At 42.2% G+C, this 11,434-nt stretch overlaps 1 protein-coding gene across 5 annotated transcripts in view; it reads left to right on the top strand.

Annotated features, from left to right (window-relative positions):
- The window catches only part of LOC108756491 (gamma-aminobutyric acid type B receptor subunit 2), a 30,975-nt gene that overhangs the window by 15,589 nt on the left and 3,952 nt on the right, over nt 1–11,434 (top strand). For 4 of the 5 annotated variants that reach the window (XM_018500358.1, XM_018500356.1, XM_018500355.1 and 1 more), the window contains 14 exons: nt 2,311–2,448; nt 2,646–2,813; nt 3,498–3,851; nt 4,362–4,595; nt 6,403–6,463; nt 6,966–7,200; nt 7,336–7,576; nt 7,657–7,779; nt 7,945–8,055; nt 8,137–8,361; nt 9,081–9,263; nt 9,893–9,995; nt 10,271–10,382; nt 10,802–11,349. In XM_018500358.1, the coding sequence (XP_018355860.1) occupies nt 2,311–2,448; nt 2,646–2,813; nt 3,498–3,851; nt 4,362–4,595; nt 6,403–6,463; nt 6,966–7,200; nt 7,336–7,576; nt 7,657–7,779; nt 7,945–8,055; nt 8,137–8,361; nt 9,081–9,263; nt 9,893–9,995; nt 10,271–10,382; nt 10,802–11,349 (2,836 nt within the window). The remainder of the gene's footprint in view (nt 1–2,310; nt 2,449–2,645; nt 2,814–3,497; nt 3,852–4,361; nt 4,596–6,402; nt 6,464–6,965; nt 7,201–7,335; nt 7,577–7,656; nt 7,780–7,944; nt 8,056–8,136; nt 8,362–9,080; nt 9,264–9,892; nt 9,996–10,270; nt 10,383–10,801; nt 11,350–11,434) is intronic. The other variant, XM_018500359.1, reaches the window with a different exon arrangement.

Here is an 11,434-nt window from a genome sequence, read left to right on the forward strand (position 1 = left end):
CAATGGAAGGTAAATAGCCGTGAAACAGTGTTTTTTTTTTCTTTAACATAATTTCTCGTTCGCTGAACCCGGAGAATCGTGTCGCGATTTACGACACTGCGCGCGCTTATGCTCGGAAAATCGCTGAGACTTCCAGACATATCGAATTATGAGAGAGTCTCCAAGTTAGCCCCCGGAGGAAGCAGAGCTAACGACAAAAAGTGGAGCAGCTTGTACAAAGACTGGAAAGATTAATCGCTTCCGACTACTTGCCGAAAGGATATTGCGAGCAGTGTTTTTCTGGTTTTCCACAATCGGTAGACAATCGGAGAGACCACGTGGTATTTTCAAGTGCGCTACCAGTAGTTACAGTAAACACGCGTGTAGACGCGACTGGCTATTTTCGTACATCTTTCACTGTGAGCAGCATTTTTTTGCTCGCCAATCGATGCGCATCGGATTTGATTAATTCAACCGTGTAATCGAGCGATGCAGTTTAAAATTAATTCTTTCCATTTTCTTTCGCGAAAGAAATTACCGCTGGAAATCGACGCGTCGAATTTTCCGCATGAGCGTTCCACGACACGCAATCGCATAATTAAGTTATCTCTCCGCTCCGTTCAATCGATATCGCATTCGTGATTTAACCCGAGACGTCTAAGCGCAAAGATATCTCTTCTTGATGCCATCTTCTCTTTCGTAACAATAGATTATTCTTTACTATTCGCTGCGACGATACAGCCCTTATTGTTCGAGATCGATAAAATGATGACCTCTTCTCGTTTCCATAGCACTTCGTATTTGAAGCAGGCTCGAATTTATTCTTCTTACCAGCTTCTTCTTTTCAGATCTCTGCTATGGAGCGGTGTTGTTAAACGGTGACTAATGAACTTACGAGTTCTTCCTCGTAGTTGCACGAATCTATCTCGTAACATAATTTCCAAGGACGGATTTTTATCTCTGCCTCGTGATAACCAATGTATCGGAAATCGATGTAAAACAAAATGAGGGGACGTGCAATAAACGTGAGACGGAATCTTCTAAGTAGCGGTAAATGTGGATATAATTTAAAAAAAATTTGCGAAGGACAGTCGCGCTCACCTTTATGAATTTTTTAAATAAAGAATTAACCCGAGATACTGTAAGTAGCTTGCGACGGAATTATGAGGACGGAAAATGCATGGGAGAAAAATATAATGGCGCAACAGTAACGGGGGAGCGATTCAGAAAATGTTCCCGGCGCGAAAGTATCTATTTTGAAAATAATCTTGATTGATTTCGTGTGGAAATCTCAGACTGTGCTCATAATAGATTCAGCGCTTCGTACGCAGGTAGGGACCCGTTCCGTTTCTGTCCAGTCAGAATTCCTATTTTCATCTGTACAATTATATCCTTTTCCATCTTGTCTTCGGAACGGGGTCATCCACGGTGAACGCAAAGAGAATGTAGCGATACGTTGGAATCAATTTCCATGTGAAAAAGAACGCTCGAAACGGTGCTGATATCAAAGGAGTATGTAGACATCGCGACTCAAACGGAATATGCGATGTCAGTCCCAATGATCGTCTGTCGCCAAGATAACTCATAGCTCAAAGATTATTCCTGCTTTAACTGTTATTTCAACTACAACGCACGAAGCGCTTGCATTCTATCCGTTCGCATTATATTTATTCCAGCAAAAATTCAACTTTTGAGAACAAAGTTTTTCCTTCGACGGAATATTTAAAATACTTTTCCTATTTTTATTATTAAAAAAAAACTCATTATAATACGAATAGTTCGAGTTCTCTACGCTTCCTCTCCGAGGTAAATAAAATCGAAGAATGTGTGTGTATGTGTGTGTGTGTGTGTGTGTGTGTGTGTGTGTGTGAGTGTGTTACTCGCATTTATAAATACACAATTTTAATCCCGCTCAAGCTTTCGGACTAATCTTTCGATAATTAGAACAACGCCGATATTATGATAATATTTTTCTCTCCCCGCCGATTTGGCATTCTATTCTCCGCTCTTCTCTATTTTCTGGCTGTTCACCAACAAACACTTGTTGATTCTGCAAATATCAAAGAAGATTTTCGATATAAGAAATGATCACTTTTCATCTTGAAAGCAAACATGAACCGTTGAAAACATGGGAAAAAGTAACATATGACGCATTTCGCCATATTACGCCCAATATTTTTTGCGATTCCAAAGTACTTCTCATTTTCTCGTATCTCGGATATTTTCTTGATTTCCACCAGACGTTTCTTGAGATTGCCTTGAAATTTCACACTTTCGTAATGCGAAATATTAAGGGAAACGGACGTAGGTAATAAATCGCATATATTGCAGTGCAGTGCCGCCGTCGGGATGAAGGCGTTCTTCGACATGATGCACAACGGGCCGCACAAGGTGATACTCTTCGGCGGAGCCTGCACACAAGTCACGGATCCGATAGCGAAAGCCTCGAAACACTGGCGCCTTACGCAGGTAATGCGACGGTAAAACGTCGTCGTAAATATTCATGACTTGCGGGAGAACAGTTTCCCGGCTTGCTCTTTTTGCTTATTTGCATACTAACACACGGACACGTGCACACGCATTGAGGGGGATGTCAAAAGAACAGAAATAAACACGGAGATATGATTTTTTTTATCAACATTCGCTCTCTACTCTTATTGTTGCAGCTCAGCTACGCGGACACCCATCCTATGTTCACAACCAATAGCTTCCCGAATTTCTTTAGGGTCGTGCCGTCGGAAAACGCCCTCAACGCACCGCGAGTGGCGTTGCTTCTGCATTTCAACTGGACCCGGGTCGGCACGATTTATCAGAACGAGCCCAGATACTCGCTGGTAAAGTTAATTTTGATGCAGCGATCGAGAGAGTACTTGTCTGGTAGTAAAACTGAAATGAAAAAAAAAAAGAAAAAAAAAGAGAGAGAGAGAGAAATCAAATTTTTTTAATTTAAAATAATTTACTATATCGTGAACTTAGGTACGACTTCGAAAGGGTACTTTCTGCAGTTTCCTTTTTATCACAAGCATAATTAAATTTAATAACTTGGATTCCGTTTCTTCAGCGAATACCTTGTCCTTTGTTCGCGATACAAAAATTCGGTGTACATGAAAGGAAAAATAGGAAATCTTGAAAAATCTCAAGACCTTCTTGTACATTTTCCACGCGTTAGATACCATTAAGAAAGTGATTCAAACAGCGATTCTCGACAGTTGGAAGCAATTCGAGGGAATGAAAGGGTTAATTAATCCCGTCGCGAGAGCGCGTCGTTCTCCACGTGCACTCGCGGGCGTGGGTGATGTATATGTAGCAACTGTTCCATTTACATTATAAATGGAGATTTGCCGTCGCTAGCGGCCTGCTTGAACAAGCTAAATGCGCGAATGCGCTCACGTTATGGCACGTGATAAGCATTTGGATTGAAAGTTGCAGGAGTCCTCTCTCTCTCTCTCTCTCTCTCTCTCTCTCTCTCTCTCTCTCTCTCTCTCTCTCCGCACTCTCCCTGCGAATCTTCTTTCCAGGTGCACAATCGGTTGGTGGCCGACCTGGATGAGAGCAAAATGGAGCTTGTGGAGACGCAGAGCTTTGCCACCGAGGTGACAACGGCGCTCGAAAAGCTTAAAGAAAGAGACGTGAGGATCCTCCTGGGAAATTTCAACGAGGCGTGGGCTAGACGGATATTCTGTGAGGCTTACAGGTTTGGCTTATATGGCAGAAAGTATCAGTGGGTCATCATCGGGACTTACACCAGAGAGTGGTGGTTGCGCCCGGGTGGCGGATGTGCCCCCTCCGAGCTGTCCGAGGCCCTTCACGGTGTCATCCTGACGGATCTGCTCCCGCTGACGACCGAGGAGCAACACACCACGTCCGGAATCGTGAGTGAACCGCGCATTGAAATTTTTACTGTTGGTTTTTCGATTAAATCCACGCGGGATCGCTCCGGGTTCGTATTCAATTTAAAAATTACTCGATCCCGAAATCAGAATTGGTCGGAAGATCGTTAAAATGTAATTCAATCATATCCGAGGTCTCCTTTCCTCGGCAGAAACGCGACGTAATGTTATTTCTTCCGTTCCACGCGAATAGCTGAATACGATTTCTAAAAGGATTACGGAAGAATCGCGATTCAGATTGGTTGCAGAATCCGCAGATGGAGGACGATACTCCGAGTATCGTACGTAGGTATGCATATCCGCTCGATTGCATTTCTGATGGAATACGAATCCCCGAAAATTGCGTTTAATCGCGCCTCGGAGCGATCGAGAAACGATTCAAATGGAAACCCGACTGTATATACGGCGAGTCTTTGAGATTCGTCATACGCGAGGGCACCGCCTGTTGCGTCTCTCTATTCGATTTTATGTGTGCGTGTTTCACCCCCTCAGACCCCGGACCAGTATTGGAAAGAGTACGATTCGAGACGGGGTAACGAGTACTCCAGGTTCCACGGTTACACCTACGATGGTATCTGGACGGTCGCGCTGGCTGTGAAACATGTCGCGCGCAGGATACGACACTTCCATCGTAACCAGACTATATCCGACTTTCGGTACAGGGACGTATTGTGGGAGAAGCTCTTCCTCGATGCCCTCAGGAATACAAGCTTCGACGGTGTCACGGTAAGCTTGGCCCGCCACGCAATTTCGCGCCGCAGCGACGCCCCTTCCCCCTCGTGCGCCGAACACAAACCGGATAATGTCATTCGACATAAAACCCTTAGCGCTAAAAACGAACGCCATTATAGAACGTGCCACACAGTGAGAGTAAAAAGCTGCAGCAGCAGTTTTCTGGGCAGGTCCCATCTTGGATAAGTAAAATGACAAAAATGTCATCTTACTCGAGTTTTCCGCTCCTGTTTTATCGCTAACGAACAGTTTTAAAAACAGCCTTTAAAAAGATATTACAATTCTAATCCGTGTATTTGCTATTTCGATTTCTACTATAACCGATAAACGGAAAATTCTAGGAAGGAAAATCGTTACTGTAATTTTTAAAACAGAATTACTGACGTAACGATTTTCCTAGAGTTTTCTACTTTTCGTTGACGCCATCGGTTGCTAACGAGTTTCTAAAAGATATCTAAAAAGTTAGGTACTGCAAGACAGATTAAGACTTTTTAATGTTTTATAAATTTAATTTTTCTGATAACTTTCTTAATATTAAATTATTGAATTTGAAAACGTTCTGAAAATATTGTACACTACAAATATATAATTTAACTTTTAAGTGTTCCGTTTTTGTTTTTCTTAAATTATAATATTAATATTGTATATCGCTTGTTATATTTGGGTCGCAATGAGAATTTTGGATGAAAATTGTAAGATTTTTACTTCTCATAGCTATGCGGCCGTTCTCGATTGAAATAAAAATCTCTGTTTACATAATTTTTTTTTTTCGTGTAATCGCCCTAGTAAATTCTGAAGACGTTTCATACCGTTTTGCGACGTACATTTGTATTTCACGGAGGAAAGAGAATTTCGCTTGGATTATCATTTTTAGTTTTAGCCTTTTAGCGATAATTTCCGTAATTCGAAGCAAAATATTTCTCTTTCCGCGCTCGATTGATTCGCGTCACTTAGCTCCAATTCGCCAAGTTGTTATTTGTGTCGAGGGCATTGAGATATCTATTGTTGCCGTGAGACTGCCCCGGGCATTGGAGAACCGAGAGTAACTTGCTTAAAAAGACGACAGAAAATAAGGAAGAAGAAGAGGAAGACGTTTATAAAGAAGGGTGAAGATTGGAGAACGGGTCTTTACATTCTCTCATTAGACCAGCGACAACCCTTGCTTTCGATCGTCGTGTGCGTGGGCTTGGTAACGACGAGCTGCCCGACACTTTGTGCCTGTCACGGACAGAGAGAGATGCGAAGGAACACAGGCTGTGTTTCTCAGTAATCAACATTCGCACTGCCGCGCGTGTTACACTTGACCGTCTTTTTGTCCGACTCCAAGTGTCTTCAAGCGCAGGCATCACTTTTCTACACACACCTAACCGTGCGAGCGTTACCGGCAAACTTAATGAGTTGCCTCTTTTTCCCTTCTTTCTTTCTTTTTTTTTTTTACAATTTTTCTCTTTGTTCTCTTTCTTTCATTCGGGTATATATACCCGTGACGCGGTGCTTTGCCATGCTACGGGTTGAGCACGTTTTAGTAAAAAGGGATGCACACATGTATGGTAGCAATAACAAAGCGGGAGAATGGGACCGATCGGTGGTGAACCGAATTGAAATTAAAACGAAATCAAAAACATGACAAACCGCCGGGCGAGTTAACGGGGCAAATTGGCATGAGTTGATAGCAGCGAGTTGAATCGGTGAGCGGGCTTTTATTTTAAAATCCGATTCACGATCCCGATCGCCTGTGGTAACAGTTCTGTATAATAATACGGCGGCATGAATGTGAGAAATTTAACATTTTTTTTTGCAGGGACCGGTCCGCTTCTACGACAACGAGAGAAAAGCGTACATTCTTCTAAAACAATTCCTGGGTGAGTTACTTCTTGATACAGGGTCGGGTGCGGGAAGAAGAAAGAGAAAGAGAAAACTTCGCACTTGGAATTAAACAGATAAAGTATCTATTTCGGAATAAATTTCAGCGTACTGGCTGTAATTCAGCAATTAATGAAGGAATTCAAATGAAAAATGTGTCGTGTAGAAAGCGCGGATGCAATTTCGATTTAACAAAAGAATTTTTTTATATCGCGCTATGGATACGAATCCGAACAGTTTCAATTAGGTGTGTGTGTGTGTGTGTGCTATTTCTTTCTTTTTTTTTTTTTGCTCGATATCGATGACCGAGTATTTCGCATGAGTGGTGTAATTTACGGATCAGTGCGTACATTTCCCGCGACCGACTCGATTTTCATAGTAATACAGATATACGGATATTAAAAATTGCTCGTGTCGAAATAAGTGACTTCTTACGTACAAAATAGGAAATACATTACTTTTGTCGGCGTGCGCGTTCCTGATCGAATGTGAACTTTTTAGACGGTCGCGAGGTAAACGTAGGCGAGTACGATAGCATAACTGGCGTTCTGGATCTGACGAGACATAAGGCCTCGCTGTGGAACGGGAAGTCGCCGCCGAAAGACAGGACGGTTCACATCATCGAGCACTCCACCGTGGACATCACGCTGTACGCGGTGCTAGCCTCGGCCGCTAGTGTCGGTATCGTCTTGGCATCCATTTTTCTCGCCATCAATATCAGATACAGAAATCAAAGGTGACGGCTCCGCCGTAATATGTAACAATTATGCAACACGCGCGTAACACGGTTCCTCCATTTGCCTCCCAGATTAGACTTTCTCAGTCTCAGTCGGTCCTAAGCGCGGCTCACACGCGAAACTCGATATTACAGATACATCAAAATGTCATCGCCCCACCTGAACAACCTTATCATCATCGGTTGTATGCTGACCTACAGCAGCGTTATCTTCCTCGGACTAGACTCGCAATTATCGAGCGTAGCGGCTTTCCCGTATATCTGTACGGCTCGAGCGTGGCTGTTGATGGCTGGTTTCTCGTTGGCCTTTGGTTCCATGTTTTCGAAAACGTGGCGTGTACATTCTATATTCACTGATGTGAAGCTCAATAAAAAGGTAACTCGTTAACGACTGTATAGCGAGAGCACGGAGCGCACTTTCGTGTTCAACGTTAACGAGCCCATATCGTGATTCAGGTTATAAAAGATTACCAATTGTTCATGGTCGTCGGGATATTGTTGGCTGTCGATCTCACGATCATGACAACGTGGCAAGTGGCCGATCCGTTTTATCGGGCGATAAAACAAATGGAGCCCTATGTGAGTAGAAAAATATGCGCCAAAAAATACGTTTGCTAACAAACATGCGCTTATTTTATAAATTTCGGATGTATTCCTCTTTCTATATATTTTCTATCATAATTCGCGAAAGAAATTCACGGCAATGGTCGGTTAATTGAAATGCGAATTCCCTCTCAATTGCAGCATCACCCTTCCAGCGAAGATATAATAATCATCCCGGAAAATGAATATTGTCAGAGCAATCAAATGAATATTTATCTGTTTTGCATATATGCATACAAAGGCCTTTTAATGGTAAGTTAAGCATGCATCGCTAAGCGCCTTGGCGGATAAAATGGCATACGATAGGCACTTACCTGACCTCACCGCTTTCAGATATTTGGTGCCTTTCTGGCATGGGAAACGCGGCACGTTAGTATACCGGCATTAAATGACAGTAAATACGTCGGGATGAGTGTGTACAACGTTGTTATAATGTGCGTCACCGGTGCAGCTATAAGCTTCGTGCTGACTGACAAACAAGACGCCATGTTTATAATGTTGGCGGTGTTCATTATATTTTGTAGTACAGCCACTCTTTGTCTGGTTTTTATTCCTAAGGTACGTTTTTTTTTACCTCACTTGTCGTCTCACATTTTAAATTGGCCGATTTTCGATCGTAGACGATCGAAGAGATTAGCTAATTGAATGCATTCCGCTTAACATTTTTCCATGCTGAAACTTTGTCAAACAGATTTCATTTTAAATCGCTAAGGTCTTACAAAAGTTTTCGTTCATTTAAGCATGATACTATTGATTCGTTTGAATACTGTCTATTTGTCGCGCGTTTACTCTTCAGCAATTTTCTTATTACAACAAAATCTCTACAGAGCTCTCCTTTAGAGTCTGCTCGGAATTCGACACACTTATTTAAAGAGAGACCTTTTAATCATCTACTGTGTTAATCTTAGAATTTATATTTATATTCGAGAGAGAGAGAGAGAGAGAGAGAGAGAGAGAGAGAGAGAGAGAGAGAGAGAGAGTATTTTCATATATACGTATATTTACTGTTTACATTTCATTTCTTCATATAATTTTCTTTTCTTCCGTTATTTTATGTTAATTTTATAATACACTTGCTTTAGTTAATGTTTCAAACATATTTCGTGTTTTCTTTATACGCATGTTTTTAAAGGACTTGCCCTAGAGCAGTTAATAAAACATTTCTATCTATCCTATTCTCGGGGTAAGACCAACGAGAAGAGAGAGAGAGAGAGAGAGAGAGAGAGAGAGAGAGAGAGAGAGAGAGAGAAGCCAAGTAAGTCTCATGGGATTTTCAGGTAATAGAGTTACGCAGAAATCCACAAGGGGCGATAAATAAGCGGACCAGGGCGACTCTGAGGCCGATGCTGAAGATACGGAGGGACTCGACAGTCAGCGAACTCGATGAACGTTTGAAGGAAGCGAAACTGACGAATAAAAAATTCCGGAAGCAATTGTTACAAAAGGATTCCGAGCTTCAGGTAAGCTTTTCCATTCATCGAACTTCCACAAACGGCGTTACAGCAAGTATTACTTCATCGGAGTTATGAACTTGTTATACAAGGAATACGTTACGTAGAATCTATTATCGTAGAATCATCTTGCTCCTTCAGATTCTACGACGAATTTAGAATCGGTTTTAATGCTTAACACTAAAATTAAGCTCTATCGGAAGAATTAAGTTTGAGATAAAAAAATAAGGAAAAAATAGAAAATGTATCATATAATATAATATATTTTAAATTATAATTGTTTATGTTATTCTGCGTTTATCTCCGTCTAACAAATCAATTTCACTAAAATACCTCCTTGACAAAATGTATGCTGTTTAATAAAACATCCATGCACTAGACTAATTTGAGGAAGGTCGATAGCGAGTTTCGATTAACGGAAAAGCGAACGCACCATCCATCTTAATTCGGTTATATATGAGTAATCACGACGTCATTGCTGCTTCGTGCAGTACTCTCTGCGAATAATAATCTAAAATTATTCTGATACGCTCGCATGTTTATGCAATATTGTTCAATCCATAAATGTTGCAGTCATATCGAGCGTGTACATGGCGACCATAGAAAATTATTTTTTACCATCTCGTATTTTACTTCAGGGATTTTTAAGGAGAATGGGCGAGGAAGTTGAGAGCGAAACGCAAGAGATGGTCGATACATTGCCGGTCCCGAAGCCGGAGGAAGCTAAGAAGGAAGGTAAAGGTCTGTTTTATCCCAAAGAAGTTGTTATATTTATTAAATAAAATTAAAAACGCAGAATTGCACAGTATTTCGAAGTAGTCGTTATTAATTAAAATATATTTTGGCTTTAATTACATTTTTCTCACATAAAAGACAATTTTTTGAAAATCTTTTCTTTTTCTTTTTAATATTTCAACCTACAAAGTTTTATTTAAAACAAAAGTTATAACGGGTGAATCGCAAACTGTGCGCCTATTAATGCGCGATATTAATAATTTTGTTTACTTATTTGACAGGACCGTCGATAACCACGGAGACGACTGATGTTTCAATGTCAATGTGTAGCTTGAACTCGTCAACCGTTTCGCAGCCAGAGGGTGATTACGTCAACGTGGATCAAGTAGCAAAGTACGTCGTAACGTTTGATATCAAACTCCACCTTTAGATCTAAATCCTTTAACGAAACGTAGTTAAATTGGTTATCGCGCACAGACGAATTATTATATTTGACAAAAGCAAATTATTTACTTCGTTTGACGATTGATTATTGACAATTCAACGGTAATTTCGCGACATATAAAGAAAATTTAATAAAAATACAGTTCAGAAATGTGTTCTGTGATCGCAGTAGATATCACGTCGTTAAAATCACTTACAATTTTATCTGTTTTTCAATTTTTTTAATTTCTTTTTCAAAATTTAAGCAAGAAAGAGCGAAATTCTTAACTATCTCGGTATCCGTCCACCCTACTGACCACGTCCCGGAAGTCTCCGGTGCACTCGATTTGCCGTCCAGCCTCAGGGTAGTCGCGTGGTGCTTGTTTTAGGAAAAGGGCGTCCCTTTCGAAGGCCACGTCAATCATCATCGACAACGAAAGAGTGGCTATGACGAGCCAGGCGATCGAGGAGAGCTCTTCTCCAGGCGCTGAGGCGGCGTTGGACATGACGCCGCCGTCGCTATCGTTAGTAACAACGACGACAACGGCGATAACAACGACGACGATGACGCATATGAGGCATACGTGTGGCGCGGACGCGTCGCGGCGCAAGAGCATCCCCGACGAGGTGGGCAAGGACAGCGAACCGTTATTGAAGCGCCACAGGACCCCGGAGCCTCTGCCGGCCGACGCAGTGGCCACGCGATACAGTTTCGTGCCACCGGTCGTCGAAGAGAGCGACTCCGTGATCCTGGAAGAGACCGAGATCGCGAGACACGTGTGCCGCGTGAGGAGGAGAAGCAAGGACGAGCGCAGGGCGAAGCTCTCGACGCCGCCGCCGACCAAGAACGTTTCCTTCGGCGAGCTCCACGAACAGAGCTACATCGAGCACGTGATGCCATTTTCATTGCAATACGTGCCGAATCATCAGCATGCCGGTAAGAATCGGCGCTCCGAGTGCTTCATCGCGATTACCATAGAAATCCTCCAATAAGAGTCTGGACACGACCCCCCCCCCCCCCC

This window comes from Trachymyrmex septentrionalis, unplaced genomic scaffold, assembly GCF_001594115.1.
Source record: "Trachymyrmex septentrionalis isolate Tsep2-gDNA-1 unplaced genomic scaffold, Tsep1.0 scaffold127, whole genome shotgun sequence".
NCBI lineage: Eukaryota > Metazoa > Arthropoda > Insecta > Hymenoptera > Formicidae > Trachymyrmex > Trachymyrmex septentrionalis.